Source organism: Poeciliopsis prolifica, unplaced genomic scaffold (genome assembly GCF_027474105.1).
Source record: "Poeciliopsis prolifica strain line A6 unplaced genomic scaffold, Auburn_PproV2 SCAFFOLD001, whole genome shotgun sequence".
NCBI lineage: Eukaryota > Metazoa > Chordata > Actinopteri > Cyprinodontiformes > Poeciliidae > Poeciliopsis > Poeciliopsis prolifica.
Genome location: NW_026562376.1, coordinates 13,941,348 through 13,968,094, shown reverse-complemented (window position 1 = coordinate 13,968,094; position 26,747 = coordinate 13,941,348). Strand labels below are relative to the sequence as shown.

At 36.5% G+C, this 26,747-nt stretch overlaps 1 protein-coding gene across 1 annotated transcript in view; it reads right to left on the bottom strand.

Moving 5' to 3' along the window:
• The window catches only part of trim44 (tripartite motif containing 44), a 42,717-nt gene extending 22,665 nt beyond the window's left edge, over positions 1-20,052 (bottom strand). Inside the window, 5 exon segments of the mRNA XM_055031672.1 lie at positions 533-555; positions 5,416-5,712; positions 14,872-14,949; positions 17,354-17,955; positions 19,827-20,052. Coding sequence (XP_054887647.1) covers positions 533-555; positions 5,416-5,712; positions 14,872-14,949; positions 17,354-17,955; positions 19,827-19,863 — 1,037 coding nt within the window. The 5' untranslated portion in view covers positions 19,864-20,052.
• Positions 20,053-26,747: the final 6,695 nt, after the last annotated feature.

The window sequence follows — 26,747 nt, the reverse complement described above, 5'->3', positions numbered from 1 at the left end:
ACACTAAACACATAAAATACCTGCTAAGCTGCAAAAACAGATTTATGAAAGAAACAAAAATTAAAAAGCAAGAAGAAGAAGAAAAAGGTGTGAACAATGTGAAGAAACAAAGACTCTTCTCTGGTAATTACACAACAGCTTCTTGCATGTACACAATACAACTACGCATAAGTTAAATTTCTGCCTGCCAGCCACTGTTTCATAGGCCTTTCATCTGACTGGGCAGGTTGTCACCACTACTGCACAACTGTGACTTGCATGTGATCAGAAAGGTTTGGGGGTGAGGCAGGCCTGATGTGACTGCAGGGAGTTTGTCAGATGTTTGAAGGCAGAGCTGGCAGGTGGAATTGTTTGAGGAAGCGTAAAAAAAAAAAAAAATGTGTGTTTCTCTGGGTTGTATTATGCACCAGGAATACTAGTCAGTTTCATGGTGAAAGTTGCACCAAAAACTCAAGCACAGAGGGGTCCACTTTCTGTAACACCTACGATTGTGCTATAAGAAAGTGAGCATGAATCACACAGGCATTCTTACCTTGGCCTGGCTTCAATGTCGTGCTGAAAACAATGAGAAAAAGAAAGAAGGGAGGGGGTGACAATGAGACATAAAAGATTATTGCAAGTGTTGGAATCAACAAAACAATTTTATAAAGTCAGATAGCACAAGATATATTAACATCTGGTGTGCCTTTAATTCAGACCAATTAATTTCCACTTTCAGTCACCACTTGTGCTCATGTATATTCATGAGGTTTTATAGGAACTATCTGGAGCAAAGCACCAGTAAGCTGCAGAAATTATTCATGGGCTAGCTGTTACTTTTTCTTTGAGTAGGAAACTATTTTAGAATTTTAATTTTTTAACCGTCAGCTTATACGTATTGAAGACTGTAATTTTTATATGAAAGAAAAGTGACTTTTTACACTGTAATGACATTTTACCATTTTACTATTATCATGAATAAACATTGGAAAACATCTCTCATTTTAATCTCAATAAAGAAAAGATCAATGCAATAAAAAAGTGATAGCTACGTTGATTTATCTCCACTTCTTCCATGAATCATTTACATTTACTCTGGATGCAAGCACCCCTGCAGATAAAACCCAACAAGCTGAAAATTACGGCACTTTGATACTATTGTAAGAACCTTTGCAACTATAAGTGCCGAGAAACGGATTAATATATCTTAATTACCTATTTTCTGTGTTATTCAATAGGTTTAAATGAGCTGGGTCACTGCCATGAAAAGGGCAATCAAGACTAAAGAGTCAGCAGTCAAACGATTCAGTCTGAGCGTGCGCTCTCTCTCGACAAGGAAAACCAGCCTTGCATATATTAATAGTTCAATTCTAAATATTCATTACATAGAAAAAAATGTGCATCGTCAGAAAAGAAGATGAACGAAACACAAACTGAGTTTTTCCTTTTTTGGCAATTGTCCAGCTTGAAAAATTGTTGAGTGTTTAGATTCCCAGACATAATTACATTTGGAAGGAGCTGCATAGAACTTTTTCTAAAATACAATTTCAAATATGAAGTGACACCAGTACATGTCACACTGAATGAGGCAGACACAATGGAATATTATAGTTAATTACAGAAATATACAGTTTATCTAAATATGGCATGCACACGTGGGAGTTTTTATGGTATTAAAAAATGTGAATGATAGTTTACCTTTTTATCACTGTAATTTCACAATAACCAGCCAGAATTTAGTAAATCTGCTAGGAAATCTCACCAGAAGAGGACTGTGAGTGGACTAAAGGTTTTCAGAAAGAAACAAGTAACAACTGTTGAGATGTTGAATGCTGACAGATCTGAACCAAAGATAAATTCATGCAGTCTTTCAAACAATCCTTCAACAAAGTATTAGTTTTAAGGCTGTACATTCTTAAACTAAACAACCAGATTATTGCAGTTTTTTATTTTACTTTTTATTTTATTATGTTATTTAAAGGTTTATATAAATCCCTGTAAACCTGAGAAGCAGAAGCCCTACATGCAACAGAATCAAGTATGAAGTTACAAATTCACTGCTTACATGTGTTCAGAGCCTGAGATCTTTTTTTAGAGCATGTCTTCACTTAATATATTCAAATCATATGTATGCACATTTTAAGCAGCAAAGATCTAACCGTGGATTTAAAAGTCAGAGGTTACTTATTGCCCAATGCAATTTTTGTAAAAATGTAGCCTTTGGCACTTTTTAATAAAAACATGTTGAGGCAGAGTTTTTAATAATGGTTGAAGACAGATTGAGACAAAGTCTCTTAACATATTCTGTCTCTGCTTTCTACAAATTTGTCCATTTTCAAATGCGTGCTGACCTTTATTGTAAATCTATGTACAGTGGTATATTATGACATATTTGTTCAACCTAAAGCAGGATTGGTTTCTGTAATTATGTTACTTATTTTCCATTAGGCTGTGTTTTACATTACAGTTGATAGATTCAGCAAGTCAGTCAAGTGATGTCGGCAGTATTTGAGCCTAATATGTAAACATTTCTGGCTTCAGAACAAGCACTTCACTGAGAAAAGCAAATTCTCTCTCATTTACATTCTGAAAAGTAAAAAAAAAAAAAAAGACAAATCAAATTACAGCATAAATAACAATTAAAATGCTAATTTATGCAATCCTTCACAAATTAAAAAAATAAAGAATCTCATCCCTACAGAGACTCATCTCAGGTGACTACACTTTCTATTGCCAACTTTAGTAATAACAAATACAGCAGAAGCTCTGGAACTCTCAATTAGGGCCAGTAATGAACCTGGCCCACCATGGATTTACCTCTCAGTGAAAAAGCAATCTGCATATCAGCTATTACCATTACTACAGCCTTTTAAGCCATGCATAGCATCTCCAGGGAAGCCTCACGCCTCCTGTCTTCACTGGGGTGACTAAAATGTAGTGAGTGAAAAATGGACCAACGGGATTTTTTTTTTAAATTTGGCATCTATAAGTACTAAAAGCCCTCTGCAATTTTGAAATGAGACATATGGGAGTGAGGTGCTTAAGAATTTGATGAGTGTGAGGACATGACTTGCTCTTCTGCCAAAGCTCACATCTTCCAAAAGCTCTATGTTATATAGAACAGCTATGCAGACATTGGGATTTAAATGGCTCTTTGGCATGAAAAGAAAATTTTAGAGCATATTTAATGATTTTACAACTTTTCATTTTCAAATGTGTCCAGGCTTATAGTTTATGAGCGTTATATTCATTTCCAGGGTCCCAATTGAGAAATATGAAAAGGCACATGAAAGAAAATCAGCTGAGCAAACAGCAGAAAGGGGATGAAGGGTGATGATTCCAAATTTTTACATAAACACACAACACCCCACAAACGACAGATGCAACGAAGGAACAAATTGTAGCTAAAATGTAGTTTATGAAGTAAAGAGTTTTATGGTGATTCATAAAGTAAGCAAACAGAAGTCAGGAGAAATGCAGTTGCTTTAAAATATAATAAACTTGCATCCTCTCTGTAATTCTACTTAGTTTCCCCAAAACATTTTTAGGCACTCAAAAAAATAGTAATAAATAAATAAATCACTTCATGCTAATGCCACAATCTTGGGGGATGGAAAGAAAGTTAAAACAAATATTTAGGCAGCAGGTGAAGTTAACGTTCTTGATCATTTGTCTTACAGCAGACATGTAAAAAAAAATACAAAAAAAAAACACTTATGAACTATATTGGTCATTTAGTCTCTCCTTATCACTTTTGTGCAGTGGCATAAACTAACCAGTGCCCTCAACTTTTTCATATTAAATGATCCACTAAGAAACCAACATTATAATCTATAGATGGTGGAGGCTTATTGCTTCAGAGTCACGCAAACACCATTTGTTTTATAAAGGTAAGCTGAGAGATTTCTTCTTCACTTTGAAAAACATTAGATTACCATTTATTTGTCTAATCCTTTCCCATTTTAATGGCTCTAAAACATATTTGATCTTTAAACAAGGAAAGATACAATAGAAGGACTGCAATAAAATTGGTTACATGCTTGTGGCTCTTTTATGGCATTTTCCTTAAGAAATGACATGCATAATGTGATTGGAATGATAGAGGTTCACTCCGCGTCTGCAAGAATCTCCACTTTTTTAATCAAAATCACCCCAGTTGCTGTCATTGAAGCCATCAGGGTTTTTTTTTTCTCTTGTCCACAGAAGAGAACTGATTTTTAGCATTAGCTGCATTCTGTGACTGAAATACAGGAGATAAATTCATCAGCTGTTTCTGCATTCAGTTACTATCATTAAACTTTAGCAAACCTGAGATGCGAAACCAATGCATGTTTATGTCATCACCTGCTCTTCATGCATTTGAAAAATTATTTGATGTGCTTTTGAGGCATGCTTTGTATTTGCTTCTGTTCCCCATAATTCTTGCACTGTTTAATGATATGTGTTTTATCTTTTTGAAGAATACTGGCTAATCTGACATTTCCATTCTGAAGGCTTAGGTTTACAGTTTGTGGAGAAGCCTCTATGTTTGCTCACTTGAAGTCTTCTCTGGAGAGTGTCCTTCACTTTGCCAGATGCTAAGGAGTGTATTTTTGTCTCTCTATAATAAAAAGAATCCTGTGATCATCCCTCACTGTTCTGTAGACGTCCAAGCCTTTGTATGTCTTCCAAGTTTTTATTTTTATTTTTTTCAAAAAAGTACAAAACTATTGATTTTATATTTTCATGCAACTATCTCTTATGTATGTTTGTATAAATATATATAATATCTAGAATAAATCACTGAGCTAGTTTGACCTTTCAAGGGAACAAATCTGTGTATCACTGCAGCTTCTACACTAGCAGAATTTAAAGAATAATAAAACCTTGGATCTTTGCTAAATGGCTAGAAGTATAAATCCTGAATAACTGTAAGAATAAGAGCTAAATCTAATCCAAATTATGAATAGCTGAGATGTCACCAAAATTACTCCTGTATTACAAAATAAACTAAATCTGTGCTGTCCTTAAATAAATGTTATTTAAAACCTTCAAAGAACTTTTTGTAGCCTTGTGCTCTGCAACATCAATTTTGAGGCTTCATATGTATTAGATAAAGTGTTTTGTTAAAGTGGAAATATCAGTAATATGCTAACAAATTATATTTCATATTGTTACTGACAAGTGAGTAAGAAACAAGACATTAAATAAAACATGCTGTTATCCTAGTACTGGATAACCTTCTACACTTTCAATTTAAAATTATACAAATCATCTACAGCTTTAAAAAAATCACTGAATTATTTCATTTACAGAAAAAAATTTACATTTCTTTTCCAATTGCTAAAATTGTAATAGTTATACTTGTGCATCTTCAAAATTCTACAGTAACTCAGCTTTGTAGTATTGAGTAAGTTCACAAAAACAATGAGAGTGAATAAGAGAGGATCTTCTCACCAGTAATCTGTGGACTGGTCCAGGCTTCGCTGCCAGGACCTCTGCCACCGCTGCAGGTCCTACTGCTTGAGCCTCAGCCTGTTCCAGCAGGCACAACTGGTGTGTGATGTTATCCATCTCCTCCTGCAGCTTTTCAGTTTCGAGGGTGATTTCAGCAATTTTCTCTGCAGCCGATGCTGTAAGGAAAGCTTCTTTGAGGTCCACTAGGTGAAGAGTTCGCCTCTCCTCCAGTCGAACCAACCTGCGGAGCTCATCAAACTGGCCACTGACATATTCTTCCAGTTCCTCTGTAGACATCTAGTAGAAAATATGATAGAGAGGAGGAAATAAAAACAAACAAAGGTATTACAACCCCAAACTTTTATGAATTTTAAACAAAAGAAAGAATTCCCACAGCATGATGGTGCCAGCAGCAAGTTTGCCAATGATGTCATGGACACATAGTATTAGAATTTGTCCATAGTATTTTGCATGCAAGTTAAAGAGTAACATTTGGGTTTTATCTGATCAGATCATCTTCATCAGGTTGGTTGTATCCTCTAAATAGACAATCTGTAAACAAGATGTCTTCTGCAATTCTTTTTTGTGACTTTAATGTCAATAATTTACAAGATGTAGGGGTATATGAATAGTTTTCAAGGCACTGCAAGTCAGTGACTAATACTGTAGCGGAACATAGCAAAATAAAGAGATCAAAGAAAGCGAGAAAGAATCAATGTCGTTGTCTTTTTCAAACAAATTTCTACAAGTCAACAGGTTTCTTTCATGCAGGAACTATTTGTTAGTAAGACATAGAATCACTGGGGCAAACTCTGCAAATCCCATAAGTAAACAGAGAACTAAGATGCTTCTTTTACAACAGAAGCCATCTGTTTTGCTTTCAAGATGGTTGACTTGCTCACCGAGAAACTTTTTAATTTCTCACCAAGCTCTCCGCTGAGACTCTTTAGATCCGACTCATTACATTAAAGCACCTCAATAAGCAGACTCCTCCTTACAATCCTTCCTATTGAAATGACTCCTCCTTAAAAAAAAGAGGCCGTCATGGCGTAAAACATTCCAGGTTCTCTTGCCATGGTCTCTTCTCTTTAATGTGTTCTAATTGTTTTAATCTGCAAACATCAGCTGCTCTATCTCCCTTTTTCCCTGGAGCTGAATTTAACTCTGTTCCTCTCCATTCACTCAGTCTTGTTTCCCTTCAGCCTCCCTCTCTTCAGTGAAGCAAAGAATCATTGTCTTCACAAAGTCTGGCAGAGTGAATGCCCCCAAGGGCCCAAAGTTTTATTATGCATTTGCCATTTCTTCACAAGCAATCAGATTCTCCAAATTGCCCATTAAACCAAGCGCAATAGGTAACACTTTTAAATTACTCTTTCTATGAGGACAGAAAAACATGCTCATCATTCATTCTGAATAAGACAGAAGGAGAGAGTTAACATCCAATAGGAGAGCAATGAGTTTTTCTCTGTCAGTCCCAAATAAATTAACAACCTGAATATATGTTTGAGAGATGAGGCACGAAAGCCAAGAAATTAGGTTGGACAACGCTTCAGTGCTTATCTGGACTTGTTAAATGCATCTCTAACTCTGAAAGACTGGTAAGGCAGCCGTAAGATTTAAAGTTATAGCATTGTCATTAATCACAACCACTCCGGGATTAATAGTTAATGAAATTAACAAAATACAAGGGTTAATTTTAATAAAAATTGCAGCTGCAGGCTCTCTGAGAATACAGTATAAACTAATAATTTACATGACATTTACTACTAGAATTTTGTATTGGAACAGCTGCTGTTAGTTTGTCACTTTCTAACACCTTTTATTAGCTTATCACTGTATATCAACAAAACTCTAACTCCGAGCTTAATTTGTATGCAAATATTAAGTATAGGAAGTTTTGAATTTAAGCAGGATCTAACACAGAATAGTTCAAATAAAATTGATGTCAGCGGTTTGAGAAGAATGAACAAATTAGTTTGAGAGAGAATCAAGCACTAAGTCATATCCTTACTTGTTACATCCAAGGTATGAGGAATACAATCTCTAATAAACAAGTCACATCTTGAGTCAGATGGGCTAAAAATGCAGAACGCACTGGGAGTGGCACTCTTGCCAACCGAGAAAGGAAAGATGAGGGTACAATTAAAAGGCTTACCAAAATTTTATGACAATGAACTCTAACATTGCTTGTTTACTCTACACCAGATCTCAGTCCAATAGAGAAACTTTGGGATATTGTGTAATCGGAGCTCTCTGCTGAGACTGGATGTGCTACACCCAAATGTGCAGCAAGTTTGTAATTCTCATGTCAATAAAAATCTCAAAGGAATGTTTCCAACATCTTACTGAATCAATGCCATCAAGAATTAAGACAGATCTGGAGGAAAAAAAGGTCCAATCTGCCACTAGCAAGGTACACCCAATAACAAGATAGGTGAGAATATAGTTAGACCACGGATGACCAACTTAATTCATTGAGAGCAACCATCTAGTAATTTTTTGATACGGGGCATCTGCAGGGCTGAATGGTTGGCAGCGAAGGAATTCAGCTATTTGATTTCGGTGCTTTGGAGCAAGAAAGCATTTAAAAGTTGCAGAAAAATAGCTCACAAAAACTGGACTTTGGCATCATCCACTAAATGATATTTAGGTATCAAATGTTTTATGCTGATGACACTACTAAAGATATTTTGTGGAGACGTAAAGTCTCAGTACATTAAAGTCTATACTTACAATAAGTTGTGGAAGTAAATTATTGTCGCATCGTCCTACAAACAATACATGAATAGAGAAACATGTCTCAGAGCAGGACATTTGTAAACTGTATATTATAACAAATTTTCAATCAATTGAATATAATACACCAGTCTCTAATCACGGGCTGACGTTTTTGGTAAAATAATGCATTTTAATTCCTTTCCATAGTCTATGAGATCCTAAAAGGTCTTTGGGAGAAATACATCTCAAGTTACTTGTGAGGTATGAACAAAATTCATCCAGAGGATCAAATATAAACTAGGAGAGGCAGAGGTAATTTTAGTGTTTCTCAAACTTGGATTAAACTACCCAAATGCAAACAATATAATATAAACAGCTCAACTGAAAAGTTACAGAACACATAATCTGTGGTCAGGCTGTGAGCAAAGGTTTATGAGGGTAATCCAGTGGGAATGCTTGTGTTTCAAATTGCAATCTTAAGTCACTGCACAAAAGGGAGATTTGGCTGGCAAGAGGGGACTTCTAAATCCATCAATAAGCTGCTGGTAGATTAGGCCTCTAAACTCTTACACCCACGCAACAATTCTTCAGACTCCTCTCCACTGTACACAATATATTTACTTTATTAAGGTTATATTCTAGCTGGAGATTTGGTAATCATATTCCGTTCTTCAGATTTGTTCCAAATATAACAATATTTGAAAAATATTTCTCAATTTCAGACATGTAAATGAAAGTAACCATGAAGAGTTATCTTGACAGCTACCACGTGTGAATACATTTGACATGGAAATAAATAAATAAATAAATATGTACATGTGCCTTTTGAAGTTAAGCTAAAAGCAAGAAGTCAGACTTCAGTTACTGAACATTTGGGCAGTTTGAATCTGTTTACAGCTATTATGGACCAGTGGATGAAGAAGATGGAGGAAATTCCAGAGTTATAAACACCATTTCACATTGACTGGTCTTGACTGACTGATTAATGTCTTATGTAAATGTATGCTGAAAACTATCTTAATATGTTAATGTGTTGAGAAAACAATAAAAAACTTAGATGAAAAGAAGAACAGCACTTGCAAGAATTAAATGATTTTATTTATTAGGAAATTTAATTTTCATATATAAACTACTCATAGTAATTTGTATTGAGGCATTAAAAAAATCGGATGCTCTCAACACAAATAGGGCTGCACTGGCTAACACAAAACTTTCCATCCTGTCTCTGTCAAGATTTACATGTGTACCATTACATCATCTCGCAGTACCTACAGAAAGCCCTGTGCCCTTTAAACAAGTCCTCATGGTCAACATGACGGATGTACACTGTGATCTGGGATGTTTGTGTTTGTGGAGTTTGCCAACAAACCTTTTGCTCTGGGGAAAAAAAAAAAAAAACTGGCCGCAAGGAAAGAGCATTCATGCATGCTAATTTTCATTAGCGTTACTGCAAGCTGAGGCCACAAAATGAGGCCTCAGGAGGAACAGCGGCACAATGCTTACGCAGGGAGGGCTGCTGTAAGGACGCAAGAGGAGCAAGCGGGAACAAGCCCTGGCAGGACATCAGGCTGATTGTTTAGGAAAGTGGGGACATGGCAAAAAGGGACAAATTAAGATTTATTTTATGCTCTTGCTGCGGTCATGTATGTAGCAAAGTAAACAACTTCTTGTGGCTAATAACCCTCTAAAACAGTTGATTTTATAGTTTATGAAAAAAATGTCCAATGTTCTTATGTGACACTTTAAATTACTAAACACAGCAACTATACTGAAAACTTTTGAAGTATAAATTCTGACCGGATACAAAGAATATGCTGTAGTCAAAAGTTAAGAAGAAGCAAAACTCCAGGAATTCAAAAAAGAACAATATGAAAATAATACTACAAAATACAAGGAGCCTCACGAAAGTAGCTTCAGCTTTCAAAGTTACACGTTTCACATTGTTTCAAAGAAACAAAGCTTTAGAAATTTAAGATAAATATCAATTTTTTTAAAGGTTTATTTAAAATATTCCATATGTAAATTAAATACACTAAAGAGCTTGAGCACAGAATTCCCGATTTAATGTTTTTTACACAGTATTAAATTGTGGGGGGCGGGATTTGCAAAGTGAGAGTTTATTTAAAATCTTTGGTCTTCCAAAATCACAGCCGACGGTGCTGCTTATTCAGTCCTCCTTTTGGTGTGATGTCTTTTTAAAAGGGCCTAAAAACCATTAATAATTCATTAGGAGTAAATGGTTTTGAACTGTCCTTGCCCTTGGCAATAGTGGACGTGTTCCAACACAGCAGTGCACTCTTACTTTCAAACTCTTTTATCTCCCCTCAGAATTAGATTTTCCAATTTAGCTTCTCACAAAACAAAGCAATAAATATAGTCTTTATTTGAAAAACAATAGCTCTGACACAATCACAGACATCATCTATATCTAAGAAAGAAAGAAAAATAAGATGGCATGGGATCTTATAATAGTTTCAATACCCTGCAACTTTTTTATTGCTTTTGAGTGAAGCAATGTCAGCCAAGGAACATTCCTGGTAATGCCATAAAGTAACAGAATTAAAATGTCGAGATAGAATAGAAGTGACAGCCTTAAAGAGCAATTGGACTGGATAGAAAGAACAGAACAAAGATAAAGATAGGGAAGATTTTTTTTTTTATTCCTCCACTGCCTGCCTCTCTGCTTTGAGTCTTTAAGACAGCTTTAATGTGCTTGCTTCTCTTGTAGATCATATAAGACAGTGAAAATGGATTTAGCCAATAAACACACATACACTTTTGTGACTGGCAGTGCTGTGCTCTGCTGATGTATCATATCACAGGGATTCAGCTGTAGGGAGCAGCTTTACAATATGTACGTGCCATCCCCCATACCGTAACGTGAAGAAACAAAAGGTAAGTTGAAGATAAATCTAGTTAGTATCTACCATAAGCACATAAATTTTCCCTTTTTGCTCACTGACTGCAGATAATGCTTAATAATTTAGATAATCCGCCTTCAGTGTAAACCTTTTGATATGTTAGTTGTGTTCGGTTTCACTTTGAACTGAAAATATGACTTTTAAATCACCATTCACCTCTGTATGGAAAGGACATACAGAGTCTTGCTGGCATGTTGATGCCCTTCAACATTTTCAAATTTTGTCAGCTTACAATCACAGACTTTAATTTTTCTTTATTTGGATATTATGTAACAAAATCCAAATGACAAAGAAAATGAAAAATAGAATTGTGGATTAGAAAGTATGTTTTATATGTATAGATGCATGTTTTTTTTTTGTATCCATAAAAAATAAATAAACATATGGCATTCAAGTATATACAGCTCCCTTTACCCCACTACCATTAAAGACTGTTTTCATCTGTTGGTGAAACTTGTTGATCACTATCGTTTTATTTCTGTGAAATCCAGCAGTTCAATAAAACCTTGAAGGTAATTAGAGAAAATGGTAAACAAATTATGTGTGCTGTGTGTTTAGAGCATGACACAACTGAAAACAAGCCTAATATAGTTTTGTTAGTTGTGGGAAAATTGAATGACGCTACATGCAGTGCAATCCTGGAAGAACACCCATTAGTGTCTGTTAAAGACTCGGCATATTCACCTTTCACTAGCACAACACACATAGAACCAGAGAAAAATGGCTCCAAATCCAGACCTGACTCTATTAAAGAATATGTTGCAAGACTTGAAAATTGCTGTTCAGAAGATCTCCCTCCAGACTGATTGAGAAAAAAGAAACATAAATCAGCAAAAATTTCAAGATGGACAAAGCTGGAGGAGACTTACCTGAAAAAATTTATGACTATACCTGTATTGAAAGGCATTTCTGGAAGGTACTAACTCAGTGGAGCTGTATATAAATTGAAACATTTCATATTTGTATAATCAAAAAGCTTGAAAACTATGCAAACTTGATTTTTCATTTCAGTTACATCCTATTTTGTGATGATGTATCATACACTTAGGTTTGTGGTTATAATGTATTAAAATATTAATATATTTGCAGAGTGTGGAAAATAATATTTTTGCAAAACACTGATATAAAGCAGGCTGGATTCAAGAAGCAAACTGATGGTAAGGGTTAAATCTTTTCCAACCAGACAACCACTCTGGCTTCTTCGTACTGAAAGTGTTTCAGGATGTCAATACCATGCAATTTAGCCTACTCCAAATGCACTTTGTGTGTCTGTCTCTGTGTTGCTCACATACTTAAGACATAACCTTCCTTACCAGAAGCAGCCTCTCTGAAGGCTGCCTGTCATGCATAATAATAAACACTGACATTTGAGGGAGCAGAAAGGACACATCGACAAATCCACATAATGGTCTCTAACACCAGGCCCGGTGAGTGAGCAGGTAAGAGCTTTTCCCCAACACACTGCTCCCCTGCACTGAAACAGCAAAATGCACAACCTTCAGGAAAACCTATAGCTAGAGCTGGTATATCAATATGATAATACATATGAACTGTAAAGGAGGGGTAAAGGGTAAAGGGGAGAAAGCTACAAGAAAGAGTGTTATCTCCCACAGGTGAGGGAAATTAACCTTTTACATTATGCCATTGTGCCTGGGTCACACCTCATAGTATTCAGCTGTGCTCGGGTATGCCACTGCTCTCCTTTAGCGTTTTTGACAGAGGTGAAAATGTGTGGATGGTTGAGAGAGCAGGAGATGCTACTACTTCTGCTTTCAGTGGTAATTTGCTGAGACCAGAGCCGCACGTTTCTGATGTTGCTTTTCACTCTTCTGCCCTTCAATGCACAACCCTCTAACTCTAGGCGGTCAGGTTTTATTTTCAGTGACACAACAAGCCTCCACTATACGGCATCTGTAATGGAAATACAGAAACTATTTTCAAGGTTGGCTTGCTATGAAAATTCACCTTAAGTAGTTTTTTTTTTTATTTCTCTCCTTTAACATGAGCAGAAATCCACAAGTTGCACTGTTCTGCAGAGAGTAACCTGGAGGAGTTTCAACAGGAATGCAGAAAAAAATGTTCCATGCAGACAAAAACTATCAAGAGACAAAAAGCTCAACAACAAACCACAGCAGAATTAAGCAACCATCAAGATTAAATATTTCCTATATATGGGTCAGAATTCCTTTGAGAGCAACCATATTTGAAATATCTATACACTGAAAAGCTGCTCAAAACTTTACTCGCACACAATACCTCTCAAATCTGTCAGCAACTTTATTAAAATTGAATGATGGAATAAATATTTTTTCCAGCTTTTTTTAATGTAGCAATTATCCTGTAGTAATATCTCCAACACACACACACACACATATTTGTTTTTCAGATCTAGAGTACAGATATGACATTGTATAAAAAGGGTGTGCAGACATTTGGGGGTCACTATTCTATAACTTTTGTTTTTCCTTCCATCAACTGCCTAGGTTCAAAATCAGTTTAAAGATACCTTGAGGACATTGAGTATTCCACATTTCATATAAAAACCCTGAATATTCACTTTGGAAGAAAATAGACAAATAAAGGTGAAAAGACAGCTCTTGACTTTGCACAAATATGCTGACACAAAGAAGTGACATCAGCCAAAGCCTACAGATGTCCACACTCATGTCATGGTTCAAGCTGAATTTTATCTGCAGAATCCGTAACAACAGACTTGGGAATGAGGCAGCATAACATTCTGGACTGCTGTGCTTCTGCAACAACCATAAAGCTGTGCTGTTTAATGCTACAGACTCTACATGGCAAATAAATAATTTCTCAGCCTCTTGATACAATTGAATGCAGGTTAGGAATAGATTTGCCTTTTATTATTATATTAAATATTTTCTGTGAGATTGCAAAAAAATATTAAGTTTTAACATGTATTATGTTTGTTGGAAAATAGTCACATCTGACAATAGCGTTTTCTTTATGAAGGTGGTTTGTTGTTTATGTCTTTGACATGAGGTCATCCAGGGTTCTGATTAAAAACATTGACTAATTTTGTGAAATAGCACAATAAAGACATTTATTGAATAACACAAGTATTGGTGATGAGGCAAAAGTAAATGTCTTGGCACTTTTATTTTGTTTTTTGCAGAATTTCTCATTACTGTCACACGTACAGCTCTGTCTAAATATGAGTTATGCAAGAATTATAATATAATGGAATTAAATATCTTGAAGAAAATTGTGTGTTTTCAAAGTTTGGAAATTGTGCTGAATGAAGCAGCAATGGATGCCGATTTCTTTGAAGAATATGAAAGAAATTCTCATAAATCAGTTGAACAAATAGGCCATCAAAGCAGAAAAAATCAAATCAACAATATTCTAGGTAGCTCAGTAAAGTAGTATATTTTATTCACATTCCATCACTTCTATGTAATGCAAGGTTATTTATATACAACCAATCATACAAAGTTAATTGAGAGTGACTCATTTATGTGGTTAATCTTTTCCCAATAAAATATTTTAATTCATTAATTTATATGAGCTTTTTCATGTTATTGTCAACTTTAATAAAACTATTCCAGACATAATAGTGGAACTACAAGTAAATCCTATTACAAAATCAGTAACACAAAGTTCTAAAGAAACATCTAACATGAATCTCTATATCCAGATGTAGATCACATAAATTTTCTTGTGCTGCTTTGAAGTTATTGGTTAAATATAGCAGTTTGGAGCACATCTCCTGAGAGGTGCTCTTTAGCAAATTCTGATATCAACTAAACTGCGTTAGTATTTTATTTGGAGTTCAGGAAAGGTCTGCACTCACCTCAGGGTTAGTCCACTTGGTCTTGACGTTTTCAGCCATCTGCTGTGTGTAGCCCAGCAGGTCGTGACCCTGCCTGCTCTGCAGATAGAAAACGTCAACAAGGAGTAAATACAACAGTGTAAGATACTACATAAAACCATGAGATGAACACAAATATTATGGCATAAAAACCCAACAATATATAAATTCATGCAAAACAGTATTTGCATGAATCGGGCACACAGATTTTGGTGATAGTACTCCACTTTTGCCACACAAAATAAATTATGTGTGACATCAATGCATCCTTGACTGCAACTCTACATATAAAGCTTAATATCTTAAACTTGTGCAATAAACTGAATCATGTAACAGGTCTGCCATCATCACTCATCAGTAGAAATTGTTGCAAGTAAGAATGAACACTGAGGTAGGTCTAGACTAAATGAAAAGTCTTTGGGCCACATGTGTGACTTTTTTTTTGGTGCTCATTAATCTATGAGTGTTTTTTAGTATAAACCAGTGAGCTGGCTACTTTACCTTTCTTTTCCAGATGGACAGACACATGACAAAACAAAAGAAAATTTAATAAAATGACTTTGTATGACATTTTTTTTCAACTTTTGCCACATTTCCTAAAGCTATTGCGGTGTTCACAACTGAAAACTTTTGTTGCTTAAGCAGTAATTCAATGATAACACAGTGATTGACTCCATTAGACACATGTTAATTGATTCTCTTTGTAAACCTAACAACTTGCTACAAGATCTGCAGCATATGGTTGTTACTGTCTAGACAAGACGAGTGATGTCTTTTGTAAAATATAAAAAGAAAACCACAGTGGTGCCAGCATTTATTCATCCAGCACATCAGTCACCCTTAATGGAACCTTAGCTAAAGAGCACAGTGCTCAAGTCAGGCATTTTAAACATAAATACATGACAGATGTGGCTTTTGAGACTAAATGGTTCCTTTTATTTTAGGCCCAGACGACACAAAGGATTTCTACATAAAATCTGCAGAGGCAAAACTACTTATTTTTATCCATTCAAACTAATTTGAGAAGTCAACATTTTAATGTTTATGGCTGAGTTTTTAAAAAATGTATGCTTTGCAATTGTGTTTCATCTCAATGACAACTTTTTGGTCTATGCAGTGTTTATGTTTCACTACAATGCAAAACTGAAGTTAAATAGAAAATAACTTGAGAATACACTAAAATCTTTTTCAACCTCAGATGTTACAAACGTTGTTTTCTAAAAGGAAAAAGATACTAAAAAAATGGTTACTCATAAAAGTTTAGTTTTATTTAAATGGCATAAAACAGCCTTTTCTACGAGACTGTTGGACCTGAGCTGCTGCCTGGTGGCGGTGAAGAGCGAACGTCGGGGAAGAGCGCTGCAGGTATATGAATACAGGTGGGCGGATAGACTGTACACTGCAGGTGGCTGTGCATTAGATAATCAATGTATGTGTAGCTTTACGGACAAACCGGAAATTTATTTTATATCATCCCGGGGCGCATCGTGGCGGCACTTAGCTGGTCACACACTTTTGTGTGTGACGAACGAAGGTGTCAAATGAACACATGAACACAAAAGCTATAAATGTCTGGGCAAGGTGAGAGTTAATCTATTAAATTGACTGAAGATACTGAAGATACTGTAAACGAAAAGCTGGAGTATATAGTGATTTTTTATAAGCATATTTGTGAGCTTGCCTCTTTATTATTGAATTGAATACAATTTAAGATTTTTGTATAACTTTTCAACTGTGAAAAACTGGACTAATGTTGATATGCGATAGTAATATGGCTGTTATGTTAGATTTACCAATGTTTTACTTGATATTTTTTTAAATCTGATTACTCAATTAATTGTAGATAGATTACTCGATTACTAAAATATTATTTTACAATAGTAATTCATATAACCATTTGAAATGTAAACTAACAAAGTTAAATATGTATATCCAAGAAAACATAATAAATGATTAGAAATAACTAAACTCCAATGGTAATGTTATGCTTTACTGAACAACAGTTAAATTACTGAGCCAATTAAATATGATCAAAGGAAAAACATTGCGGAAAGACAAAAAACTATATTTATCCACATTTAATGTGAAGCAAAATTGACAGTGATGAGAGTTTCATTTCCATTTTATGGTTTTCAGGGAATGTACTTATATCGCAGTGCAGTTGGATCAGTTTAATAATGAAGTCATGCAGGTGACCATGAAATGTTGTATTTAAAATATTAAACTAAGCGCTTACAAAGCCCTGTTGAGCTGGCTGTAAGGAGTGAAAGGCCCACAGCTAGTGGAATACTTGATAATAAATTAAAAATGCAAAGCAGATAGGTGATAGTCTGAATACAAAATGCTGCAGGGCTGCAGATATAGTACAGCATGCCATAAGTGATTAGATCAAACACTTGGCATGTAATAAATCACACTCTGCTATCCCTCCTTGTATGAACCTGTCATGTTGTTTGCTGCTTACCTTTTGCCACACATAGGCCTCGTGCAAAGTGATGATCTCATGGTCCCTGTGCTCGCCCTGCACAGCGCAAACCACGCAGATGATTTGTTCGTCTGGTTTACAGTATAGGGAGCCTTCCTGGCCATGCTCTTTGCAGCGCAGTCTCTCCACTGTCACTGTGTCCCTCTTCCCTGCCTCTCCAGCAGCCGCAGCCGCAGCCTCAGCCTCTTCCCCATCTTTTCCTTCATTCTGCGCATTTTTTTCTTTGTCTGCATCCACGCACTCACCACCTTCTGCCAGATCCTGATTTTCATCCACTTGAGCTGCTCTCTGTTCACCGGATCCATCCTGGGCTGTACCTTCGACTCTTGAATCACTTTCTGTGTCCAGACCACAGGCCTGAGCACCTTCACTGTTATAAGGCATTAAGGTGTGCCGTGTGCTGCTGGAGTGTCTGTCAGCATGAATCGGGCAGAAGGCGAAGCTGCAGATGTGGCACACATGTGTCGCTGGTTGGGCTTCATCAGGCTCACATGCATCACAGGAGCCATCCATCTGTGGCAAATCATCTTGACTCAGCCCCTCCAGGGATTCGTCTTTGTGATCCATCGTGACTGAAATATCTGCGCATCACATAAATAAGTTATACTAGAAACAAATAGCATGGGACATGGTATATAACTAAGATCTGCTGGGAGTGATTGATATCTTTAAATGAGGGAAAAGTCTAAGATTCACAACTTTAATCCCTAACTTACAACAATTAGGCATAATATTATAATGACTGACGGGTAAAATAATACCCATTATCTCTTCATCAAGGTCCCTGATTTGGAATGAAATATATAGGACAACAAGTAAAGATTTTCTCACTGATGTTGATGTGTTAAAGCAAAAAGATAGAAACATAAAAGGAGCTGAACATGTTTGACAATAGCCAGGAGTGATGGCTAATGACTGGGTTGGAGAATCTGCCAAACTGCATCTCTCAAGAGGTTTTGTAGTGATCTCCAGCTATAAAAAGTTGCCCAAGACAGGAAAATTGGGGAACCAGTGACAGGGTCACAGACAGCGTAGTCTGACTAGCTCATGTACAAAGCGATTGTAGAGTTTATCCAAAATAAAATATGTTACATCTCACATTGCAATAGAAATTTATGTTGGTTCTGATCGATGGGCATCAGAATACACAATACATTGCACTTTGTTCTTTATGGGTTGTATAGTTGGTGTGAAAACAAAATTCCCTTATGGCTGTGCCCTCTTTCAGCCAGATATTGTACAGCATCACAAAAGGGCATACAAATCGTATGCAGTCCAGAAATGGTTTAAGAACTTGGGAATCAAATTCAAAAACTGGAAGATTACCATAATGTTAAGAACTTTGTGTTTCAGTGCTCATCACCTGTGTCCTCATGGACCCATTGACTTACATGTAAGCATTTTGAGGTTGATATTAAAGGGGTTAAATAAGGATTGTACTATTTTAAAGATCCTATGTTTTTTTTTTTTTCTTGTTTGTTTTTACTTCAAAAACAATGCATTTTCTTTCCAGTGCCAGGGCTATTTCCAAAAACATAATCTGAAATGTATTAAAATCTTTGTCGATTTCCATAAGGTTCCCCAACAATAAAAATGGACATTGTTGGGGAACTGCATCAACAGGTAAATCTCAGAAATTTCTCCCTTTAGTACACAACAAGGAAAACAAGCACCTGTAGGGCACTTATCGGATAGATTGGGGTTAGCCTTGTATATTTTCTATAGCGTTAAATAAAGCTGATGAAGAATATTAAAGTAGAAAAGACACATTTATATTGTCTTTAATTTAAGAAATTAGAGTAAAAAAATCGAACAGAAAGCAATAAAACAACTGACATTACACATTACCATATACAATCAACAAATTGCTACTTTGCAAAAATGTGTAGTTATGACATTATGTCTGATTAGTGGCATGCGTCTGCAGCACATTATGGACAGCAAAGCTCTGCAGAAAAAAAAATAAATAAATGAATGCAAACCTTGAACACAATAAAATACATTGTCCAAGTCCTATTAAATGGTGTCTTGCTTCTGCAGCTACTGAAATACCTTTTTCACTCTCTCCTTATTTACTAACTCAAAGTGCTGAGTATGTGTAGTCTCAGCGGGTCCAAATATCTCTTGCTCTCCCAAGGCCCTGACCTTTATGTTTTTCTTTGTGTGTGTGCGTGTGTTTGTGTGTGTAGGTATGTCTCTTCGAACTGAAAGGAGGAGGAGAAGGAGGACAAACATGCAATATATTGTTTACCTGTGTCCCTCTTTCTCTTTTTGAGCTGTTGTTTTTGTACTACTCATCAAGGCTGACTCAGAATAGCAACATAAACTGCTTGAATACAAGGGGGGGAAATTCTCCTCTTTGCTTCTACCACTTCTTTCTGACTAACGTATTCATACAAGACACAAATCTGTTCCCTTTCTTTTACTCAGCACGGTAGTACTGTTTACTTACTTGTTCGTGTCTTCCTCTCACTTGTCTCTGTGTACATGGGCTGCTTTACGATACGAATGTGTCTATTAAGGAGTTAGCTTAAGCGCTAACTTCCTTAGCCTTCTGTCACGGAGCTGCTACCTGATACATTTCTGTTCAAAACAACAGAGGTAAAGCTACGATTCCAGTCCAACACCATTTACTTCCTTATTTTCATGAACTGCTCTCTGCTTCTTTCATTGTTCATTTTTCATTCACAGCTTTGGGAGTGACTGAAAGAAACAGAGACACATAGAGGCCAGGCGGAGGAAAGACAGTTTACAACCACCAGAGAAATAGAGAACCCGGGGTAGGAAGACAAACCTGGTATTTAGTTTAAAAGTATTTTCATTTAGATAAGTTTGCTTATCATGGGGAATGATCATTCTCAAAATGGAAACTTTTTTGTGTGTGTGTGTGTGTGTGTGTGTGTGTGTGTGTGTGTGTGTGTGTGTGTGTGTGTGTGTGTGTGTGTGTGTGTGTATCTGTCTTATGACATTGCAGAATATTAAATCAGATGTTACGGCCAGTTACATGAGCAGCCTTTAAAAAAAATACTGAAGTAATATTATGGATGGTTACTTTTTACTTTTATTTGAGTAAAAATGTGTTGAAGCTCTTAGATAGTCTACCCACCTGTGTCCACAAGTAATTAAATCATTTTATCTTTAGGTATATTTCCAGTATAGACTGTTGGGGGATACAAGTATTGTTTCCTGAATATAATAGAAAATTTCTAATACTGCTTTTTCTTGCATGGTCACATGGGGTGTTGATGCCTAGTTCCAGAGGTCATTGGGCAAGAGATGGGGTCCATGCTGGAGGACAACTCACCAGGCCATCACAGGGCAACACAAAGAGATACACTCACAAAGTGGAAGGACAATTAAGAGAGAGTTAACCTCACAGTCATGTTTTCTGACTGTGAGACAAAGCCAGAGTACCCAGAAAGAGCAGAAGCATACCTGCAAAGTCCATTGTACCACACATCAAGATTTATTCTAGCATAATGTTACATATGTTAGGGAGAAGGGGATGGGTGCCAAGGACCCTTTTTGAATTCCTCTGGGGGCCATCCACCAACCTGGCCCCTGCCTGTTTCCGTATTAATACACCATAGAGCGACGCAGAGCCCACTCCCACCACAGATGGGATCCAGAACCCCAGGCATCAAGCAGGCCACGGCAGATGCACTCATCCTCCAAACCCCCAATACCCACCAGGGCGTACCCCAAAACCCATGCCCCCCGTACTCCCCACACCATTCTCAAAACCATATTCTTCCTCAACAAGCTCTGCTTAGAAATGAACTGCCAGCACAGCATCTGGCCCACCCACCAGGCTGAGAGTGACTGGAGTAACTTTTAGCCAGAAGACAAAGACAGACAGTCTCATACAGTTGTACAATAAAGACTTTTAAACACAGAGAAGTGTTTGCAAATTTGCTGCACACATGAATGCAGTCAAATTACGGATGGTCATCTACAAGAACATAGAGTCTAGTTTGCAGTTTTTCTAAAGATTGTTTTACTTTTTTTTTCTCGTAAGTTCGAATGCCATGGCCAAAAATAGAAAATGGTCTTTAAACGCTGTGCATGCCCTCAGACATTAAGCTTGTCAGATGATCAGCCCAGTTTGTCTCCGATTCAAATCTAATTAGTCATGGACTGCTGTGTTATTTACTGTATTCAAAACATGTGAGCAAAAAAAAACAAAAAACATGTACCATTAAAGGCCTGCTTGTGGATTATTAGTTGTCTATTAACTGCAAAATACTGATGTTGAGTATAAAAACTTTTTTCAGTGCCCTTTTTTTGTTGTATATTGTCTGTATGTATGTTTATAAGGAATTGCAGCAAAATGGGTAATCAGCAGATAGAAGGCCATGTGCATGTATCTGAATAGGCCAGGAACAGAGAAAATGAAAAGGCTCAGTTGGAAGGGCAGAGTAACTGTGAATGTTTCTTACAAGTCCTAATGAGGATTTTCTAATTATTATATCAGCTTTCCCTTCTGTTCCATGCCCACCATAAAGGAACACAGAGAGACAATGGAACAGGATTAGAGGTCTAGAGAGAGATACAGAGAAATGTGGAAAAACAAGCTGTTCTCTGTGGAGATCTAAATAGCCTATTGAACTGGGCTTCACACAAGCTCTATTTGGCAAATACTCACCGACTGGTAGTTTGGTTTGAGTGCTACAACAGAGAATAACCATTTATGTGTTCCAAGAAACCCTCCAGCATTCTGTGGAAATGGATTACTTTTTCTGCATTGCTTTGAAGAGATTTTCTCCTACATTAAAAATGGTGTTACAGAGGGTTATATACATAAAAGAGGATTCAATGGCAACATTTTTGACTGGAAAATATTTCTTTTGGCTTGGTTCTTGTGCAACACTGATGTAATGTCTAAAACTGAGACAGTGTGTCCTGTGGGTATTGCATCTTACCTGTGTACTGGAACTGGAAATGGAGCTAATGCAATTGAAAGCACAAATGGTTTTGCCTTGCACATCACAATGAACTCGGTTTTGCTTACATACTCATTTGCACTCTTAAACTCACAGCGTTCTCTGTGTGACGACACATGCACCTTTGACTTATTACAGAATGTCTAAATGCCTTGAATTTGACTGCATGGCGAAATTAAACTGTCGTTTTGCATTCTGCACAAAACTGAAAACAATTAAAAGCCTCATTGGCTTGCGTGTCATTACATTAGCAGTTAGAAAGAATGCAATATGCAGTTTCTTCATCTCCAAATGAGAGTTTTTGTGAAACAAAATGTGACACGCTGTAGGAGCTAAATTTGTTTACCTAAATTCTATTTCTACAGCTCAGGAACTGCTGTGCACGAATGCTTGCAACACAAAGGACATCAAGCTCCTAGAAATAACAGCCAAGACTGAAGGAGTCAGTTCTGGCAGAAGAGCAGAGCACACAGAAAACACTTACTTAATCTTTTGGCTTTAACATTGTGTTGCTGGCATGAGGTCAGTTGTTGGTCTCAAGATGAAATGTCCTGCAGGGGAATAGGGCTGCACTGTCAGAAGTGAATAAGTCTGACGTAAGTTAGCATAGCCCCCTCTCTGATGAGTTAGAAACCTAAACATAATAAATATATGCCAGTGTGGAAGTTGCTATAGACTTATGAAACCTATAATCTGAGTGATAAGTTAACATTTAGTTATTGTGGTATGAACATTGGATTAATTTTGTGATTTCAGAGATGCATTTAAGCTGTTCATTGTCAAGAGCTAAATTATTTTCCAACTTAAAAGTTCCATTAAAGCAAAAATAATGGGTGCAAAAGTTTATGATTTATTATAGATTTTCTATCAATTTTACCCTAACAAATTTAAATATACATACACCTCCCCTAGTGTTTGATGAAATGTTTCTTTAGAGGTTTTATTTTGACCACATGGCTTTTGTAGCTATCGGGGTTTTGTAGCTACATTCTGCTTGACAGAATGCATAACATTCAATCAGGGTGGTTGGCTTCCTGTGGGAAACCAGCTTTTAAGTACAACACACAGATATTCAACACGTTTTGATATGGATTTGGACAGATCATTGTGCAAGCTTGACAGCCTTCAAGAGCCAGGTTTAGTTGGGTTTGGGATCATTGTTCGGTCAGAAGATTTTATTGTGTGTTGGTTCCAAATGGCAGACATCCGAACCCCTCTGGATCTCCATGAAATGGTTTGTTCCTGCTTGGAGCCCTTGATGGTGACGTGTTCAGCAGCAATCAGTAGAAGACAAGAATGACTGTGGCTGTTACTTATGCCGCTAAGAAAAAGAATAAAGTCAGGTTTTAGAGAAAGGAAAAAACAAGAGTGCCAATTTATAACCCAGTTTTTCTCCAAGAGAGGTGGGTAAACTGTCTGAGATTATCAGCCATTTAGCATAATTAGCTCAGCTTCAAACTACTGTTTGCCTATATTTTACTAGCATTCTATGAACGAAGGAAAAAAAAAAACCCAACATATTCATATTTTTAACTTGCACCTGTACTTTTTACTACACTTAACACACAAGTCAGTCAGCAGCAGCTCTAACCCACCTCCCTCCTGATCTGCCCTCTCTGAAGTTAAAGCTGCAGTACGTAACTTTTACAAAACAAACATATTTTTAAAATATTTACTAAAACTGTCATTAGTTTGAGACAGTATAGTGTAGAAATGACTGTTGTCTAGAAACAAACAATCAGAGGCAGGAGAGTTATAGTGTTTTAGGACTGTCAATCACAATCTCATGTGGCTGCTCCCTCCCTCGCCTTGCTCTGGGAGCAATTTAATTTTTGTCAAGGGGCCCAAGATTCCTGGCGGCTCCCTTGCACAATACGTCAAACCAGGACCAAGTTCCTGCTTTTAAATGTCATTGAAGTTGTTCAGTATGCTGCATGATCAGTCCATTAAAAATCAACACTTCTGATGAATCATTAAAAGTTAACATTTTAAACTCAACTGAGTGGTGAAAATGTCTAATCTTCTGACCAGAACTGCATCCAATGAAGAACACAGATTAAAAATGAAAAAGACAAAAAAAAAATGACAATGATAATAATAGTTTGGAACATTATCCAATAGAAATAAACATAAATGTTTTACATTTCACTTGCTGATAAATCAGAGAGGCTGTTTTCTAAGATAAGCTTCACTTGTATTTGTACAGGGCATTTCAGAGGAGTGAACACTGTCAAGACTGAATAGAGGCACTGCAGTGTTCTGAGATATGGGTCAGTGCAGCCAGGCAGAGGCATAAAAATCTGTTTTTACAAGGAAGGGCACAATCAATAACTCACAATATTTACTCAAGAACACGACTATTCTCTCTGGTAAGTCAGGGTATTCCTGGACAGGTTGCCAGTCCATCACAGTGCAACATAGACAGATACAGAAAATACAACAATGGACACATCTACACACTTTTATAAGCAAAATAGAACACAGTCTGGGCTTTGAATCCAGGATTTTCTCACTGCAAGGCAACACTGGCAGCCCTCAAGCTGTTCAATAAATCTGATATGTATACATTTGCATTTAAATTGACAATATTTAAATAAAATGTGTCTCATTTTAACATGAAATTGTAAGTTGTTTGTTTATCTGCCACAAGTCCTTAGGTTTTGTTAGAGATAGATGTGCAACCCTCTCTCCCCTTTTCCTGACTGCCTTTTTACCAATTTGTTCCAGACCAGCTGACATAAGCATTCTAATTTATATTATTTTTAGCTCAGAAATTTCTCATAAACAGCTACATTCCCTAATGACAAAATTATTTTCTCTTGCATTCACCATTTGCCATTATGAGCAATGATGTATGTCTCCATTAATTGGAGCACATTCGTCTCAGTCTTCAGTAAGTTTATATAAGTGTCTTATGGGTTAATACATATCTTATTCAGCAATTGCATGGATTCCCATTGACCCTAGTTCAAGTGTGGAATACATTTATGAATGTGAACAGGTAGAATGAAGGATAACCAAATGTTTGGGTTTCTTTTCAAGACACAGCTGTGCTTACAGTACGTTGTAATTCTTTTAATAGCTTACATATCAAATAAAAAAAACAAATAACCCTTTGGATAATATATGATCCTCATAGACCGTTATTTTACGAAGAAAAGTACAGATTATAGGAAAGAAAAACCTTTATACTATTTTTGCTGCACTTTGTTTAGCAAATAATTTTACATTACATTCAGATGTTAGGTGAACACTCTTCAAAACCAGAAATACAAGGGAAATTAATTGTAAATGTGCCTTCGCTGCCTTGTCATATTCATTTACTTACCATCTTGACATATATGCCACTTTTATCATCCGTTCACACATTCAGTGACCACAGTAAATCTTTTGCACCACTAACCTCAGAATATTGATGTGCAATCTCTAAGTACTTGCTTGTGTCTGCATCCTTCAGTTTCCAACATCAACTTTGAATGCTTAAGCAAATTATGCCTGAGCATCCTAAAACAATTTGAAGCATGTCATACTTCAGTAATCTTTTCATTTGTAGGTAATGCATAGGAGAGAAAACTCACAGATCAATTTACATTTTTAAGTTTTTGAAATTATTAGCTGAGTGTAGATGAAAGTTAGGGAAAGAAAGGAGTGTAACAAAGCCAAAGCTGCAACTTCATATTTTTTTCTCACTTTTGTAGCAAAACCTTAAATGTTTTTTGTGTTTGTTTTTTTTTTTAATTATTGGTGTTATTGACTTTAGATTCCTTTTCAATCTGTTAGTTGTACAGAATAATATATGTTATGTCTCGAGATTAAACTTCTTTATAAAAGATTAGAAGTACCTTTGAAAATAACTTTAAAGCAGATATATACTTTTTATTAGACCAGCTTTCAGAATTGGCACAGTTACCCTGGAGCAGTCTGACACCTGAACACCACCCAGAGGCAAGGCAAGTGAAGTATCTTGCCCAAGAAAACAATGACAGAGCAGGGACTTGAACCAGTAATCCATCGGTTACCGGACGAACTCCTGCCAGCGTTGCCACTGTTGGCCTTTAATACATCACTCCTTCTCAGAAACAACCAATCATAGCCAGGACAAGTGGCTTAGCACGGTCAATCGTCAATGAATGCACTTCAGCTCTGTTAATGGAGGAGAAACAACTTACCATTACTTACCAACTGTTTTTCAGGCATTATTGGTTGCATCCTAGTGAGCCTGTGCATTCATTGCTGACCCCATCTTGGTAACCCACCCAAAGAGCAGCAGAGAGCAAGGTGGAGGGTGTGTACACATGAATGATTGACAGCACTAATCAGGCAATCTTGGCTTTAATTAGTTGCTTCTGACTGAGCAACATATGTATGCAAATAGCAGTAGGACCATAGGGAGGAGCTTGATTTTTTTTTCACAGACTTTGTGAAATAGT